Raw genomic sequence first — 19411 nt, forward strand, 5'->3', positions numbered from 1 at the left:
GTCGGATGTATGTAGTATTTAAAGTTTTTTTCGAAAACTGATTATATTGCCTGGAAAAAAAATATGTTCGCTTCAGTTATCAATATTTGATGCTATATGTAGTATCATTGCCGATCCAGTACAAAATCTTTTTAAGAATATAGAATTTTCGAGAATTATTTAAAATCTATGCGCTTCACCCGCGCACTAATAAAATATAAACTAAATGAATTTTATAGTTATTTTTAGTACGTTTTTTGAATTTATGTAAAATTTTATTTTGAAAATTAAATCAGAGGGCATTTTTCGACAGAATACATCACTTCATTTAGTACATTGCGAATATTTAATTAGAACCATAGTTCATCTTTTATTAAATAATTCAACATATTCTATAGTTGAAAGATAAGTAATGAGATATTACTTAATTTCAACTTGGTTTTAAAGTAATAACTCCCTGTTCTAGTAAATATACTAAGAAAATATCTACAATACTTAATTTTTACATTGCTCTAGAAAGTATATGATATTTTTTAAATTTCATTTAAAAGGATAAAAAAATGAAAACAATTAAATCTAACTTCATAAATATATTTAACAAATTTGGCTAAATCAATCACTTACAAGCCACTTGAAAGCCTATGTTATGTAAATCAATAAATTATTAATTTCAATTTCTACATAAGACAGTTGACATTTGTAAATCTAATAGCACTTTTTCATAGCATAGTGCAGAAGTAAAAACCTTTATTCCATGCCATCGACTTGACGTTTAACTAACTCCCTAAATTGACGAAGGCCAAATGTATCATATGGTAGGAAGTAATTATACTTGTAATCTTGTCTTTCTTTCTGCAATTCCCAAACTTTCTGTTCCAATGCTCGTACTTTCATGAGTTGAGTTTCTTCATAAATAGCTGCAAGGTTCTTTTCGTAATCTTTTTGAGGATTATCAAAGAAATTACGAGCCATCCATCTTGAAATAGGGTGCTGTAAAAATTGTAATTATTATTTAGCAATCAACAATAATGTTTTTCAATTCTAGGACTTGTAAAAATTACCCTGAAATATTCCCAATACTTAGGTTCATAACCTTCAGGAGTTTTGGTAAGGGTTGCTGGTCCAACAAAAACATTAGCATAAGTGATGAGAAGGGTAATAGGTATTCCAGCTACCATGAGATAAAAGTGTATGGTATCTTTTGTTTTATGCCATTGCCACCTTGATGCAGTAATAACCATACTCCCCGAATGACAAACCTGAGTGGGATTGATGCCTAAAAATATGAACAAATGGATGTGTTACAATCATAAGTATTTAATTATAACAAAGTTTAACTAAATTAATCATAAATAAACAATGAATAAGTAATTTAATGGTAGGTTCATAGTAGTTTAAAGAGTTGCGTAATTCAGGACAGTGTAAAAACGACTTTTATATAAAAAATAGTTCTATAGCAGACGAAAAATAATAATGTATAATTTACCATTTTTAGCAGTAATCTTGGGCAAGAGAAAACGAATTTTATTCATATTTTGGGTCGGTGATCGAATAAAACTGCTCCACACCATGATTGAATTGTTTTTACACAAGCACTTATTATGAACAAACAAACTTATCGTCGCAAAAACCCTCTTAACCTTTCACATATGAAAACTCAAGACGTTGTGAGTTGTTATGTATGCGTTTATTTTCTTTTTACTTGAACCGTGAAAGTTGTGAGTGAGACGATACAAATACGTCTCAAGCGACTAAGCCTGCGAATTAATTATAGTCGAAAATATAAAAAAAATAGAACTGTTGTACTAAGAAAATGTAGCTGACAGATTCTTTGAGCTACGAACTCCAATTGTCAGGGGGCGACATTGTCGGTATCAAGTGTGCAAAATATGAACTCGCGCTCGGGCCGGGTCGGATTCCGTAATTGTGTCGCGCACATGCTTATTTACGAATACAATGTTGCGCTTTCGAGTTATATGGCAGTATGTAACGTAATGGACAAACACAAACACTATAATACTTACCACTGGTGCAGACGATTGCGAAGCTTTTGAATACCTAATTTTTTACTTTTAAGACGATTATCTGTAATTCGATTTTTGACAATTGAAAATAGTATTTCGAACGATACAACATATATTTCACCAAATAATTAAAAAGTATATTCTTGTTTACTAAAAAATACTTCAAACTGTAGACAGGAACTAAAAATTTAAATAAACTTAAAATATATATTGTCAAATGACAATTATATAATTTATCAATTAAATTTAAAGTATTTTTAATACAAAATTAACTTAAGTATTCAAGTTGTGAAAATTTGTCCTTTTTATACTGCTCTTGCTTCACAATTTTGTTTTGCAACATGTGGTTTCAAAAGCTGCTCAGCACAGAGCTTCCCTTGAAAGGAAGCAAAGGTAAAGAAAAATGTTTAATATTGCAATACAATGTTTTTTATATTCAATAAAATTTATATGTATATACATATACATACACATATATACGTGATTTTTTATGTATATATAACGTAATTTTCACAGTAATGCGACAACTGATAGACTTATTGTTACATTTTTATTTTTTAGAGCCACTACTAACTTTTCAAAATATCAAGAAGTTATACATTCAATCAATTATTCAAGCTCAAAAACTTAACAGACCAAGCCTTTTAAATAAATACTTTATAAAATGAGGATGTTAAAAGATTTTTTGGGTAGATCATCGATATGCACAACGAAAAAATTTCTGTTTTCTTAACAACTACCAGTAAGTATATTTCTTACAATTACAAATAATCTGTGTATTTACATGGTTGGTAAACAAGGTATTGTTAATGGACCGAATGTAAAAATACTTTATGTAGAAAAACAATTTTCTTAACAACTTTTTAAAAAACATGAAAATGCAATGATTCAATTATAAATTTGTAATCCATCTAACTTGAAAAACTAAACTACGCTTTTGTTATTAAGCTCTCGCACAGTAATAGTGTATTATGTCACAGGAGCAGAAATGCTGTGCTAAATAAAATCGCGGAACGAGACGAAAATCTTACCTTCCATCAATCGCCAAAATTACATACTTGTACTTATTGCATAATGCACAACTTTATTATTTTTATACTGAACCATAAAATACAATATTTTTTAAATAATAAAACATCCGAGTTAATTATCTTTATTATGTAGGATAAAGATATAAATGTTGTCACGTTGTTTTTTTAACTCAAGTAAATAATTAGGAATCTGAGGCTTCTTTATATTTTAGGAGCAATATTTTAAATTTTGGTACTTGGCACTTGATAATAAAAACTAATGAAAAGTTTGTCATGAAAGTCAAATAGATTTTAATTTGAAAACTCTTGACATTAGTTTGACTGAAAATAGAAAATATAGAATTCCAACTGAATTCATGAAAATTATTAACGATTTTAATAAAATTAAGGAATAGATCTGTGAAGCCTCTTATAAAATGTATTTAAATATACTTTTAGTATATCAATTGGAGAATTAAAATTTTTTTGAATGGCACAAAGCAGTAATTAAAAGTGATTAATTTCAACTGACAGTTAGAATTGAATGTAACTGTAAATAAACAAGTCAAAATCGCAAATTAAAATTAATTATATACAATATATGACTTGCCATAATTACTTGCGCATTTTTCGTTTCACACATCATTGTTTCTCACTAACTACAAGGTAAAAAAAGAAATGCTTCATAGAATTCCATAATGTGTTTTGCGCTTTGTGTATCCATTCCAAATCCTGACTAGCACAAGTAAGTCTATATTGTATGCTTTACTTTTTCACTTTTTCTAAACAATTTTTGCTCCAATTTTAACTCGATTTTCTGTTTCAAATTGAAATAATTATTATGCATAACATACTTCATGTACATTATATAAAATACATTTTTTTAATATATAAAATGAAAAAAATAACCAATAGATTGATACTTTTCATGAAATGATTAACACGCAGCACATAAACATGAGTTACACACAAACAATACAACAATGTGATATACTTTAATGGTTTTTTATTTATTTGATTAGCAATAAAAATTTAAAACTTGTTGAGTGCAGTTTTTAATTAATATGATCGACAAGAATAAATAAAAAAAACTTTTGATTAATTCGTGCGTATGTAATTATTGTTATAAGTACTACACGATTCCATCTTTTTTAAATTTATAAAATTTATATTTTCTAAATGTTGCTTTGACACGTCATAAGATGATATTCGTAAGCGATTAATACAAATGAATCTTCTTTATTGCTTTTGAATGTATACAATACTTAAGCACCGATTGATCAAAACAGAATGCGCTCAAAGTTGATATAAAAATCCACAAATTAACATATATATATGTACAAACAATTGTTCATTGAGAACAAAAAAACAATGATCAAAGCGAATGCTTACAAGTTGTAAGACCAAAAATGACCACCACCAGTAACATTAGATAAATATAGGAAGCTCAAAAGTTTTCCAATTTAAACTCACGTCAAAAGTTTTTGAATTACAATTTGGCATTTGCTACTGCAAACCGAATAAACAAAAATTAGTTGTAGATCTATTGTTATCAAAGTAGCAGTAAGCAAACTAATTAGAGTTTCATATTCCATGAGTAAAAAACCAAGACTCAGACACGCTCATTTACTGAAAGTGCAAATATCTTTGCCAAACGATAATTTGTGTAAATTCTTTCACGATATCTAATCTAAAGGTTGAAACGATCCTGCTGGAATTTCGACAACCAGTCATTTAGAATTAAATTAATTTTTCACACTACCACTGCGTGGACTTGCAGGTTGACTGTTAGGTTGTTGTGCTCTTTGAATGTAAATGTTTAGTAACTTCAGTTTGCTACCATAAAGAGAGCTCAAGTAGGGTTTAAGAGCATCTTCGCCTACAGCTGCATGGATTGCTACCATACAAAATACTGCACTCTTTCTAACTGTTGATTCTGCGTCATCATAAGCCTAAAAGAATTACACGTCAATTTTAATACTAATCAGTATGCAATAGATTGTTGTACATTAAATTCGAATGTTGAAAATATTATTATATCCTTATTTCAATTTTAAAATAGCTAGCTTTACTTTTTTTCTATAATAACATACACCATTAAAAAAAACGTGTTTCATTACACGGTAGGATTCATCTACTACTTAAAATTACTTGAAGATAATAAGATTGTCTGCTTTTTCATCCTTGCAAAATTTACGATCGAAAAATCTTTTTAAAGTTATTTTTCTGGTTTATTAAATTTTTAGAAAATTACTTACCGTTAATAAACCCGGCATAACTTTTTCCAGATGCGGTTCAATTGCTTTACGTCCATAATGCTCAACTACTTTGTGCAACATTTTGATAGCTCCCATATTCTGCGGGTACGATTCTGTAGTCATCATTGAAGTAGCGAATCTTATTGTTTGCTCGGGTGGTAAAATTACAGCTACTGTCGCTGCGCATTTTTCAGCCATTCTTAGAACCTGTTTAAATAATTTTAATTCAGTATAGAATTTAGTGTGTGATGATAAAAAAAAAAAAAATTAAAATGAGTGGTGCTATCTACTAATAAAAAGCTTGACTGGCTCAAAAGCCTTAATTTAAAAGCAAATATTAAACAGATTATTTTCAAAACACAATTTATAAAAAAGCAGAAGAAAGTAGATTTTATTCAAACAAAAAAAAACATCTACAATCAAGAGCAAGCAAAAAATTAAATGAATCAATTGTCAAACCGAACTAAATTCAAGTCCATGAACGGCAATGTATTCTTACAGTTATAAGATTGCTGTAATAAATCAACTAATCAATTAGTGATATTTTTCAAAATCAAATTTGAGTGGACGGCTTCTATGATTTCATAGATAAATGAAAGCGCAACGCAAAGATACAACACCCAATATACCTCAAGATATTTTACCGTAGTTCTACTGCTGTTACCGCCACTATTCGATTCACTTTTTTGATCATCAAACTTATGAGCTCGAACTACTTTCAGTACTAGTAACTCAGCATAAAAAGAAAAGCTATCAGCTAATTCAGGACATTTCAACATGTCAATAAGACATTGTAGTACTTCAATTTGCATTTCTTTATTTTCACTTGCTAAACTTCCGATTAAGGTTTTCAGCAGTTTTCTGAAAGTAAATAAATCACATGTCAAACTTGGTACTTTCTAATAAAAATTAAAATTTTGAATGAATTCAACTTAAAACCTATAACTTGCCTGAAGTGTTGTTTTATATATAGAGCATCGCCATCTCGCACAAACAATTGAAATTCTTGTAACGCAGCTACTTTTTCAGAAATTTGTGATTCTTCTGCCTGCAGAATTTTTAATGTGTTGTCTAAAACTTCTGGCCCTCTTATTGAGTCTGGCACAGACCCGTGAGCTTTATAACCATTATTTTCTTGGGGTAGTATGAGATCTCCAGCAATTGTATCTGTTGAACCGTTAACTGCGACATTTGTAGTAACCTTTCCACGCTGTGTTGGTGATGAAACTGAAGAGGATCGTCCCTACAAGATTTAATAAAAGATAACATTTATGTAAAATTTTTTTAATGTTTTACATTTTCAAATAAGTTTCCCCATGATAAGTACACACAAGGATTCAATGATTGACCCGAAATATTAAATCCAATTTTTCAAATTAGTTACTAAAGATCAATTTTACGTTTTTTATTATTTTATCAAAATAATATATCTTACAGAATTAGACAGCGTCAGACCTTCCAGCCTTTCTTCAACATCAGCCATGTTGCTTATTCCACTGTCCTTACTCGTAGTTGCTTTTTCTAAACGTTCGAAACCATAATTCTGAATTTCTGCTGTGGTACGACGCAAAGACCTGTATACTTCTTCGGGATTTAAACTGTCATCTGCATTTTCACTATCTGGTTTAAGTTTTATTCGGGCTGGTGAATGAGGTATTCTTGGCGGTGGAGTTCCGGGGGAAGCAGGTGTACTTGTAGTAGATCTTTTCAGGCGACTTTGGATTAGCGGCAGCGCAGTTTCCTAATAATTTATTTAGTCAGCATTGTTATATTCAATTTATAATTAATTGAAAAAATTAATTTACTTAAAAATTTAATAACGACCTGATAATATTTAGGCAGGGACGAGAGAATCATTGTGAATTGCGATAAATTTAAATTATAGAGCGATATAACGGCATTTTGAGCGTGTCTTCTGACATCTTGACTTTTAACATCGTTAGTCCAATCTAACAGCTTTACGACGCCTGGGGTGGCAGAATGATTTAAAGCGGACGGTTCAGCAATTTCAGTTATTTGCGTGATGAACGTCAATGTAGCAACTTTGACACGAGAGTTTGGAGTTTGAGTAGGATTTGTTAAAAACCTCATTACTGCGGGTAAAAGTTGTTCTCCAGGAAAACAATCTCTCACAACTTCTAGGGTCTTGTAAATTTTAGTTTGTATCGAACCAAGTAGATCTGTTCCTAACTTATTTAGTAATCGTGTGCATAGTATATACAACCAATCTCCAAGATCTTCACAATGCGTTTGAATTAATTCATTCAATGTATCGAGAAACAAACTAAACACTTTTGTATGAGAATCCATAAACATTTTTGCAAATATATCTGTGATTTTGCGTAACTCCGTCGCATTCAATGTGTAACCATTGGCTAAAAAGTGTTGTAATCCCAGTAAACCTTCTTTTCGATCAGCCCAATGTTTATGACTACAGTTTTCAATAATTTCTTTAATATCCTGCAAATTGTATAATTTATTACTAAATTATTCAATTTTAAATAAAAGCGATTATCAGCGTTAATGAATCAAGAATTATGAGACCAAAGTCATATTATTAACTACACAATTTTCATACGAAAAAATGTATACATTAGTTACTACAAGAATTTTTATTATTTGGATGAAAACAAAGGGATAGGATAAAGTAATTGTTAACATTTATCAATAGAGTTTTTGATATTAGTAGTACATGAAATTTATTCATGCGTGTAAAAAATGTAGCTGGTGGTTTGATGAAGAGAACTCTAAAGAATAATAAATTCAAGTAGACGCCAAAGCTAGTTTTAGAGTGAAAATTTTCAAAAGCATCCCGGTAAAATTAACGGACCCCACTTTCGAATCGATTTAAAAATATTCATGTGGAAAACTATGAAAAAAACGTTTGAAAAATTTCATACTAGCTTCGGAACTTCCTTATTAATGAATATGTTGAAATGAAGATATAATTCTTAATAAACACACCTTAGGGTTCGATTGATCCCACAGATCCCGACAAAGTCTTTGTTGGGAACCACTCCACGAGAATGACTAATAAATTCAATAAAAAAATTATGCTTAAATAAATAGGTTCATCAAAATAAATGAAATGAATTAAACGAAATATGATGGAAAAATTAGTAAAACCAATTAAAATATTCATCGAAAATAAATTGAATCGGTAAATTTGTAACTAAATATTTTTTGTTTGTATCTTATGCAACGTTTAAAGTATAATGATCTTTTATTATTTGATAATAATTAATTGCATAGTGTAAAAATACATTCACAACGGTTTTTGAATAAGGGTGTTAGAACAAAAAGTAGGAAGTTAATTAGAACTTTGGGCTTGCAACTTGCATAATAATAAAACATAATATTTTTCCGAAAGAAACTTCAGATAAAATAATAATAATGCGCCGTTTATTACCGAGCTATATATTGAAATCGAAAATACCTGCCTGAATAAATTAATTTTTATCGCGTTTATGATCAAATAACAAACTGATTGATATTCAATTTATAATCAGTTATTGACGCATAGGGGGGGAATAGGGCAGTGATCTCGGGCCACCTAGATAAACTTGATACTGCCAAATAATGTCTTTAAGTGGGTATGGTACCATTTCATCACAAATAATGCACAATATGTAAATTTGGCTATTTTTAAAGATAAAATATTAATAAATATATACATACATCACTGGGTCTGCGAAAGCTATCGTGACTGCGCTCTGAACAAATGCTGCTAGTTTCACTGTCATCGCTATGGTCTCCTTTACCTTTTGGAGTTCTTGTATAGCTATCAATACTATCAAACGTAAGAGCATCTGCTAGAGCAGATTCTGCTTCTCGCGACTGTTGAAGCATTTTTTGCGCCATCACACATCGTGAAGGTGGTCTATCTGATGGTGACATGTGTATGTTTCTACTCCTATAATGAATTATTTTGTAAATTTTAATTATCTAAGAAATAAATAAGATAAGTTTCTATCTGAATAAAAACAGGACTAGTACCCCCATATTTCACTCAATATTTTTGATTAATTTACTATGTAAAATGATTAATCACTATAGTTTTTTAATTATTCTATACATCTATCCAACATTTTACATTTAAGTAGATATAAAAGCAAAACTAAATTGAAAATCTTCATAAGTCTTGTAAACGAATTTGAAAATGTTATATTTGTTTTAATGTCTCCTTAATATCAGAGGATAACAAAACTTTTGAATTATTTCATTAAATATATAAAATGAGACATTTAATAGAAAAAAAATTTACCTAATTTTTCCAAAACTGTTTCTATCATAACCAAAGCGCTGAGGACTTGGTTCTCGACTGTTGCCAGAACTCCGCATTCCATGATCTGTTAATACTTTTGATCTCGGAATAAGAGATTCTCCCGGACTGTCTCTGTTGTAAGTTGCGTAGCTTAAACGTGAAGAGGGTGAACCTGACCTGCTGCTTGCTACATGATAAAAAAAATTGATTTCGGTTATTGTATCCACAAATCTGCACATAACATGTTAAATATAAAATCTTACGCTGTGATTGCGAAACACCAGAGATTCGCGTTCTCGTGCGAGCAATCCTTTCTGGACTGGCTATTGAACTCGCTTCCGGTGATTTATTAGGTCGAGCTAAAACGAAAATAAAAATTTTTTTTTTCGTGATTTGAGTTGATAAAGTGAAAATAAGAAAGGGATGAACAGTAACATCTATACTTACGAAGGGTGACTTTTTGTCTATTCAAGTAGGCATACTTCATTCGTGCATTAGCTCTTTGAGCAGCTTGAAGATCTATAGCGCTTGTAGATCGAACACCGGGTGAAACTCGACCTAGATTATAAATATTTTAAATTAGTACTTTTATATGATGAAAAATGATTCAAAAGTGATTCGTATAAAAATAAATTAACTAATGCTACACTTAAACCTTATAAACATAAGTAGTATGAATTAGCAATTAATTTAATTACACGAAATTTAATTTTAACAGTAAATTCAAATAAAAGATTCGATTATTTGTCGTTTTTATACAAAATGTATTAATAATTAACTAGAAACCGTGCGAGTAAAACGCTAACATATAAAATAATGCAATAAAGTAATAGAATAAAATTATTTTGTTGACTCGATTGGCAAAAATTCAGAGGATTAAAAATTACAGTTATTATCAGTAGGTTTTTGGAGAATTTTGATTCCTGATTGCTGATAAGATCGTGGTAATGACGGAGTACGCTTAAGGAGACCATGAGATGAATCCTGAGAATGATGCAAGTTTTCTGTGCTACCTTCAAATGTGCAATGAAATTTCGAATCACATAAAGCAGCATGGAAAAAAGGGAATTCGCTGACTATTAAATGACAGAATGGCTTAATATATTTTATTTGATTAAAACGAATTTCACCTAATAGTTTTAAAACAAAAAGCATAAATATTTATATGTAAAGTTATGGTAAGAATCAAAACTTCATATGAATTTTCAAATGAAAACATTATAATTTAAAATATTGATTAACGAGTATTTTGCATGAATTAAGGAGGAATATTATTGGCCTTTACGTCGTAAAAATATATGATAACTTCATTAATTTAAAAAAGTGTAAAATAAATGCAGACCTGTATTACTTATTACTGGTCGAGGTACACGAGGACTAATGTTGGTTGATTTTGTCACGAAATTAAGACTATTTATGCTGCCACTGTTACTGAGAGACATGAGCGATCGTTTGTAAGTTGCATCTAGGCTATTTAAAAGAGCTTCAGCTTGTTCAGGAAAATGTTCTTTAAATGCCCAGTACGACCTAAAAAATAAAATAAACATACATAAATAATAGTTCAAAAGAGAAGGTAGAAATGATTTTCTTACTTTCGCGCGAAAGCTCTAGCTTCAGAATCAGAATCAGCCATGCCTTTTTTTATTGCATCTTGTAATATGCCAACGTGCTTTTGCAATAAAGACGTTTGCCATGATGTTAAAATTAAATGTAAATATTCGCAGGTTGCTCGTCTTATATCCTTACTCTTGTTGTTTAATGATGTTACAATGATAGGAATAAAACGGCTACTATAGGTACTTTGAAGTATAAATCGTAACGCTACTGAACCTGCGGTTGCTACGACCTGGAAGAAAATGACATTAAAGTAGTTTTGTTTTTGTTACTTTACTATCCGCATTAAAACTCATTTTTACCTTTGCACTATTTTGAATGAGATTCATAAGAGTTGGTAGAACAGCTTCTCCAAAAGATGCGAATTTATTTTTAAGCTGTGTACTAAGATAAGCTAAAGTAATGCAAACTTCTCGGACTACTTGTGACCGCAGATCCGTACAAGCAATTTCAAATGCTCTCTGCAGATCTTTTAAACAAGGAAAAAAAGAGTCATAGCTCATACCACCTGCGATTATAACACCTCGCAATTTTTTCATCTATTAAAAAAAGTCAAAAATGTTTTGATAAGTATTAAAATAAAAAAATTGGAAAATAATTTTTCAATTCATTTCTTAAAAAAACTAAATAAAATATGGTACTACTAATTCTTACGTACACTATCAGTCCTTTGTTTCCAATCTTTCTTGTCATCACCGACAATATCTTTGATGTTTCTCATATGATCTTCAAGATCTTTATTCGTAAATATATTGACCGTGGGCACATCTTCAAAAGCCATTATGAATGTTTCTTCATCAACAGCCCCAGCTTGACCTGGCAATAAATGTAATTGTTATAAAGAATAATAAGAAGTAATATTAAAATCTTCTATAGAAAGTATAATTCACCACAGCTACTCATTCTGTCAAGAATTACAATAAAAATTTGAGTATGAAAATCTTATCACGTATTTTAGGCAACTTTTCTAGAATATTTAAGTTTTAAATCATTTTTTTTCAAAAAATAAGAATTTTTCCGTAAGTAGTACATAAGTTGATTGAAAAACTGATGAATGAACTATTTTTTTGGAGCACCCACTTAAAATAATTGCGTAACCTTTGGACAATATTCATTTATTGAGATACTGGAAAAAATGTTTGAAATTATGGTATTCTAAAACTGCGAATTAAAATAAACTAAAACTTTGTAATTTTACTTGGATAATTTTGATGACTTGAATTTTAATAAAATTTGAAACAAGTGTAAAAATACTTGGAACTGAAGATAACTTCTGTAATAAGTTTTGTTATAATAAAAATGTCAACACTAGACCTAGCATAATTTTTCAATATTATTATGTTAACATTTATAAAAGTAATAGTAAAGTAGAGATTTTCAAGTTAGATTGTGTAAATATATATCAAGTACAATAATCATGCAGGTTTCTAAAAAGCATACCTTTTGAGAAGAGTAACATTAGCTGAGTCGATTTGCTCCGACCATTATGTGACTCAACTTTCTTCAAGTGCTTACTTATTTTTATTTAAAGGATCAGTGATTTTGTACGAATTTTAACTAAATAAATAAATATTACCTATCAATATCAAACGGCGCAATGAATTGTTTTATTAATTAGATGCATAATAGTTCAAAAAGATAAAATTTCACGGTTCTGAAATTGGCGAATGATTATAGGCCTAATATCATTTATCAATTTAGTAATTTATCAGAACTAAAAATAAATTGCCAAGTAATGGAAAGAGCAAATATGCTAAATTTTTAAGATGTTTTTGGCATTTTTAATCTTTAAAATCAAAGACAAATTACCTTCATGAGCACGAAAATAGATATACTTATGTCTTGGTTTTATGAATGGATTTGTGCACTTCAACTAGTAAAATTATTTGTTTTTAACATATCTTTAGAATAAAATACATTCGATTATCGAGAATTCTTGAGAATTTTGATCTCGACATCTATAAATAGATAAAAAATCATATTTTCTTACAATTTTGAAATTTCTGCAAAACCCCTAACTGAACTCCTAAATTATTTAGAATCCTCTAATATTGAAATTTATATAGCCATTTTAATAGCAACTCGCATTGACTTTTATCATATGTTGCCAATAAGATTGCTAGACTGTAAAAAGCTTGAATACCTGAAACCGTCGGTGTTTTAAAAGATGGAATTCTTTTGCATGAAGATCCTCTAGGAATGGCCATTGAGTTCGAACTGACACTTTGAGCTGTGAATATCATGCAATTGAAAGCTAAGAGTTAGCAAGCTTCTGTTAGTGTAGAGCATATCAAAAGTGTTGAACACTATGTTTTTTTTATTTTCATATAAATCAGCGATGTTATTACGTTGTTTTACCGAATGAATAAGTGATTTAAAAAATGCAAAAATTGCAGCGTAAAAAAATGAAAAAAAAAAAAAAAAGGCATTAAATAAGTTAATTCTATAATTAATAATCTATTATGAACATAATGATCATGCAAGGATTTACAATTTTATAATTGTTACCGCTTTAAATTTTACAAACATCAAAATATTTTAACAACAAAAGTTCACATAGATTTAGTCTAACACAAATTTTTTTTACTCATGAAAAATAGAAGCACAAAAAAATTTAATAAATTTTATAGATAGTAAAGCACATATGTAAGTTAGTAATACCTTGAGGCACCGATGAAGGTTTGGCAGGGCCAAATTGGCTTTTCTTTTGTAACAAACTTTGTGTTCGTTTCACTAAGGCTGACTTTGTCTAAAAGAATTCATAAATGATAATTAAAACTTTAGAAAAAATATAAAATTTTAATTTTCACAGTAAAAAATATACTCACTACTCTATCGGGTTCGTCAGGTTCTTTACCAACTGCAATCAAAACACGAAAAAATTTGATTATTTTTGTCCATATTATTAACTGTTTTGTTGAGCCTAATATACATTAAAATTTTGAAAATAACTGAAACTAGTAACTTTAGAATCTTTTCAAAACAATATCATCCACTAAGACTTCATTAAATCACTTATAATAATTACATATTTTGTTAAAAAATTTCCTTCCATTTGTATAAAAAAATAAAATAAAAAAGAAGTAAAAAAAATTATTGAATTAATGAATGTCAAACAAGTACATAAAAAAACATTAATTCAAAATTTAAAAAGTATAAATTACTAGATGAAAATTTATATGGTACATAAAGACAGTTGAAATGAAATACGCTACAACATTTAGACATGATTTCTGTGTAAATTACTCTAAAAGCATTTACAATAAATGCATTTTTGAACGAATAAAAATGTTATAAATCAAACATTACCATCAGCAGAGCGCGCTTGAGGCAACATATCACCGGATGCACGTAACTGATCGAACTTCTCCACTAATAGCGCTAATCTGAAATTTTTTAATTTTTTTTCATTTCTATTATAATTTATATATAAAAAAAAATCAAGATATTTATTTATCATAAATGGATCCTTATAAAATAAATCCAAATAACTGTTACTAATTTAAGAATACACGAAAGTAGAAGAAATATTGTTAATAAAATTTCAATTAAAAAATCAAATTTTCAATCTCATTTTTTAAAACTATTACGAAGTATTTCTCTAAAAAACTCTGTATCCCAAAGAATTTAAAAATGAAGATCACCATAAAGCTTTCTGGAGAAATATTCAGTAGAACTTTCGGAAAACAACAATGAAACTTTTATTTTTGAGCTGTTCTTATCATCCCCTTAGTATTTCAATTTTTTCTGAAAACTCACTTTGCTTGTGGTACATTGTGCTTTCTCTGTAAATCTACTCGCAACCTGTCCCCAACATGTCGATAGATATCCGTTAAAGTGTTCATAGCTGTCTCTCTAACTTTCTCGGTTGGATCAGACAACAGTTTAACAATGCTGGGAATAGCACCAGAAAGAGCCATTTCGTCGGCACCGTGTCTATAATAGAAATAAATTTTCAATTAGTGATCTTCATTTAACTATAAATTAATTATGATCAATATGTGCTTAGTTTTGTTGTTGATATTCTTGAATGAACTTTTTCTAGGTAATAAATAACATATTACCATAAACTACAGAATCTTACAACTAGAAATCTGTGCATAAAAAACATGAAATATACATTATACATATAAAAAACATCGAAACTCACTCGTTTAGTGTCGTTGTTAAAAGGATTAGCGCTTCTTCCCGTAGCTTTGCGTTTTTGTGCGAAAATGATGGTTGAAGTTTGTCTAGTAAGTGTTGAGGAGACATGCTTCCCCTCTCTAAAATTTTCAAAAGCATAAGCTGCGCCTTTTCTCTCGTCGCATCTTTGTTGTCACCTTGATAAACAAAAGTTATTCCATAAATTAATCTTCTATTTATTTATTTATTTTCTTAAAAATAATTTGATGGAAAAAATGTCGGATTTTATCATTTTAAAACTGCGACGAAGTTTTCATTATAATAACAAAAAAACGTTGACATTCAATCGAAAATGAGATAAACTGTAATCCATGAAAATTAATAAAGCGATATCATTAACTGTACCTAGCCTGTCTATTGTTGGTTGAATAATAGTTGAAATGTACGGCCTGAAATCATGTCCCATTCGGTCCGCCAAGTATGTGAGTGCATCCAGACCATTTTGAACGACCTGAAAAAAAATTTGTTACACATTCAAATAAAAATACATTCAATAATATAACGCATTAATTACTTAAAAATAAGTTAAAAACATGTTTTCCAATCATACTCGATACATTTTAGTTTTTGATTATCATAAAGAGATTAAATTACGATAAATTACGAAAATCGTCAATTTTTAATACTGAAAAAATATTTTTAAGTTAAGATAAATTTCAAATTAAACTATAAAAATTCGAAGTAAAATATTCAGTATCTTTAAAATTCATCGTTCTAATCTGAATTGTGTTAAATTTTAACACAGGTACTTTATTTCCATAAAAAAAATTGTTAATTAGTTTAAATTATGGTAACAATTTTTTTTCAATTTTTAACTAACTCGGAAATCAAGAAAAAGATAACTTTCACTTTATTTTTAAAGTTATAAGAAGTAAATAAATAAAAAAACTATATTCATGAACATCAGAACTAATTTGAATGATGTAATGTGACAGAATTATTAGTCTTACATAATTTTAACTTTCAAGGTGAAATCTTAATCAACATTATTTAATGAAAGTAGTAAAACTGCATTTCGGGAAATGACGAATATGTTAGTAAAAATTGTATTAACCATTGACATATTTGCTCAAGGTAAAATGAAGTAAAAGAAAATTAATAAATAAAAGAGATTAAATCGAATAATCAAGTTGGTGACTTGGTGTGGGAGAAGCATCTAGCGTTTAATATATACTTGACGAGTGGGCGCTGCCGCGCCCTTTTGGTCAATGAGCATAACGTGTATTTAAAATAGTCACGAATAATAATAATGCAAATAATAAGTGCTATATTTTACAATGTAATGTACCAAGTTTGACAAAATAAAAAATATTTAAGTAAACCAGAATATTATTATTGTACATGAATTCTAGTTTTCGTAAAAAGGATCAAATGACATAAGAAGTTTGAATTAATTAAAAAAATTTTTTTTAATGATGACAAGCATATAAAGTGGTCCCATACCGGTTTCGTTTCAATAATAATTGTAAGTTTTATTTTTTTGGATTGGCTGCTAAAAGTTATACTTGGACAATCGAAGAAATATTGGTTTGACTATTTAACTAATAAATTATCCGAACCTTTTCATTAATAATTTCTCCTTGAAGAAAAAAAGAAATTAAATAATACTGTAATATTAAAAAAATTCACTCGCAAACTTTTATAAATGTTCATAAAATTTTTTTTAATTAAAAAAATATACATTCATACAAATGCAAAATGTATACGAATAAATCATAGTAAATCGCGAGAAATAATAAAGATGCAGATTTATGAAAGCGTATATTAATATTATAAGCAGCAAATCGACTTTGTCAGTATACGATGAATATCGTGCACAATGTACAGAAAATAAGAATTGTATCTACAAGTAGTTAATGAACTCATTGCTACCTTGATACTTTTTGTATTCATTGAGATGTTTAAATAATACATTCACAAATAAAATAATGTTTCATTATTATCATTGCACTACAGCAATTGATGTTTATAAAAGCTCAGTTTTCTTTCCCTAATGGTTTTCACACATATTGACTATCTGATTTTGTTTTATCATGCATTAGAATACACTAAAAATAAAGATCAAAGATTATAGGTTTATATAAGAATAAATTTCAAAAAACACCATCTTAATCTTAAATAAAATTTAGATGCAAGGAAAACTTTTTCTAAGAAATAATAAGTTAAAAGATTTAACAAAAAATTTCAGCATGGTATATATATATGTCATGAACGACTATTTTAGTTTAATAATTGATAATAAAATCATGACATTGAAAATTTTAAATTAAATTTTTTGCTAAATAAAAAATTGTTAATAATATTTGATATAAATAAGTTTCCAAATTCTGCAAAGTATGGTATAGGTTTCAGTTAATGAAAGTCATAAATAGTTTGAATCTACTGCTTGAATTGATTTGATTATTTGGAAAAAAGGATTATAAAGAGATCCTCATGAGTTGAATTATATAGAATTACTGAGGTCTAATGTATTTGATTCAAAATTACTATCTGAATATTCATTAAAAATATGTTATTATAGATAACTATTAGATGTGAAAATATACTTTTTATATAATAACATGATTTTTATGAATAACAGTTTTATTCAAAAGTATCGGTCAGTTGTTTAAATGAATAAAAAATTTAAATTGAGCAAAAATACAAAATAATTTTCATTATCAACGAAACCACACAATATTAATCACAAATACACAAATAGTATTTGAGAACATAATATAATTATGTTACACTGATTTTCAAGAAAATTTCATAATCATTTTAGGTAGGATGCAGAGGCATAAGTAATATTTTGTTTATATTTACTTGATGCAGAGAATAAAATACTAATCTTACCTTAGGATTGCTGCTATTGAGCCAAGGCACAAGATTGTCTATAAAAAGGCCTATATCTTGGCATTCAATACTTTTAAATGGATCTGCTAGAAAATTCAGAAGTTGAACACCAACTTGAAGCTTTTTCTTGATATCTGTAGTTGACAAAAGTGGCATAAAGCCATCCATGTCTCTGGGATTGACGGCCATGACTTGGAGTGGCTAATCGACAGATGATTAGGTCATGAAAATAGCAAGTTTGAAGCAACTCGAGAACCTACGACAAATTACATGAAATTAATTGACACAAGAATTTGCAAGAACAATATTCGTAACTAATTCTTGAAAAGTATAAATTAAAAAAATTACCTGCTAGCGTAGTTACTCGATGCTTTTCTCGATTCTCACAGGATTAATTAAATAAAATAAGTCACTTTAAATGAACTACAGATTTGACAAACTTCTTTCTATTTACTTCAATCAATGTCTGATTTCATAGTTATCACTCTTCGTTTTTGCACTCAATGCGACACTATTCTCCACTTCCGCAATATTTAGTTCCTGAAGTAAAATATTTTGGTATTGAAAATTGTTTGATAGTATTTATTTACACTGTTATGAACATTGATTGTAGATCATTTATTCGGTGCTAAAACAATTAGAATACAAATTCTATAACTAGTAACTAACATTCACAGAGTAATGGTGTACCTTTTAACACAACTATTTTCACCATACGCGACAGATAAAGAATAAGAACACTGGGAATAATAACGGAGAGCGGTATCGAGAAAAGCAAACAGCCGCCTTAAATTTGCACTAGCCGAGCCTCTTTGGGTCGAGGTCTGAGGTTTCGACTCTCAATAGGTCTGTTCACTGTCTTGTTTTTATTTACGAGAATTAGGATGACGCTATAAAACAGCCACGATTGATCCTTAGTTATCCTTAAGAGGCTAACTTTCGGTGTTGATAATCGAGCTTTGAGCGTGATTCGAATCAACTTTCGTACATATATAGCACAGAATACATATCACTAAAAGCTGCTGCTGATTGCTGCCGAATATGCCAATAGATGCTACAAGCAGCAACGGCCATTTTGTCTCTCAACCCACACTTCGTAGTCCCGAGGCTGTATAATAATATGGGCTTCACACACTGTTGTGCGGTCTCTGTCAGTTGTCACTGTTACTATTTTGCTCGCAGATGCGCGCGCGATTCCAACATAGAGATTTATTTAAACAATTAGCTGAACAAAACACTGTC

The 19411-nt window shown here is 29.1% G+C and overlaps 2 protein-coding genes across 6 annotated transcripts; both read right to left on the bottom strand.

Annotated features, from left to right (window-relative positions):
• Window positions 1–554: 554 nt before the first annotated feature.
• Window positions 555–1849, bottom strand: LOC106649833 (NADH dehydrogenase [ubiquinone] 1 beta subcomplex subunit 5, mitochondrial). The gene is made up of 3 exons (XM_014367476.2): window positions 1466–1849; window positions 1041–1255; window positions 555–969 (listed from the first exon to the last, which is right to left on the bottom strand). The coding sequence occupies exons 1-3, from the start codon at window positions 1548–1550 to the stop codon at window positions 727–729; spliced, it is 543 nt and encodes a 180-aa protein (XP_014222962.1). The 5' UTR covers window positions 1551–1849; the 3' UTR covers window positions 555–726.
• Window positions 1850–4123: 2274 nt separating this feature from the next.
• LOC106649831 (CLIP-associating protein 1) lies at window positions 4124–19237 on the bottom strand. Of its 5 annotated transcripts, none has more exons than XM_014367470.2 (25): window positions 18860–19236; window positions 18518–18709; window positions 18170–18425; window positions 15680–15785; window positions 15300–15471; window positions 14909–15085; window positions 14459–14535; window positions 13978–14009; window positions 13811–13898; window positions 13293–13379; window positions 11808–11965; window positions 11452–11688; window positions 11128–11381; window positions 10878–11062; window positions 9983–10093; window positions 9799–9894; window positions 9536–9722; window positions 8950–9184; window positions 8236–8301; window positions 7096–7731; window positions 6707–7012; window positions 6222–6514; window positions 5901–6132; window positions 5272–5478; window positions 4124–4965 (listed from the first exon to the last, which is right to left on the bottom strand). In XM_014367470.2, the coding sequence occupies exons 3-25, from the start codon at window positions 18356–18358 to the stop codon at window positions 4759–4761; spliced, it is 4338 nt and encodes a 1445-aa protein (XP_014222956.1). In that variant the 5' UTR covers window positions 18359–18425; window positions 18518–18709; window positions 18860–19236; the 3' UTR covers window positions 4124–4758. The 5 variants fall into 5 exon arrangements, with proteins under 5 accessions (XP_014222956.1, XP_014222955.1, XP_014222957.1 ...); XM_014367469.2 differs by having other exon boundaries at window positions 18518–18797; XM_014367471.2 differs by having other exon boundaries at window positions 5916–6132; window positions 18518–19236.
• Between the last annotated feature and the right edge of the window lie 174 nt (window positions 19238–19411).

The sequence above is a fragment of the Trichogramma pretiosum genome, unplaced genomic scaffold (genome assembly GCF_000599845.2).
Source record: "Trichogramma pretiosum strain Unisexual culture from Peru unplaced genomic scaffold, Tpre_2.0 scaffold12, whole genome shotgun sequence".
NCBI lineage: Eukaryota > Metazoa > Arthropoda > Insecta > Hymenoptera > Trichogrammatidae > Trichogramma > Trichogramma pretiosum.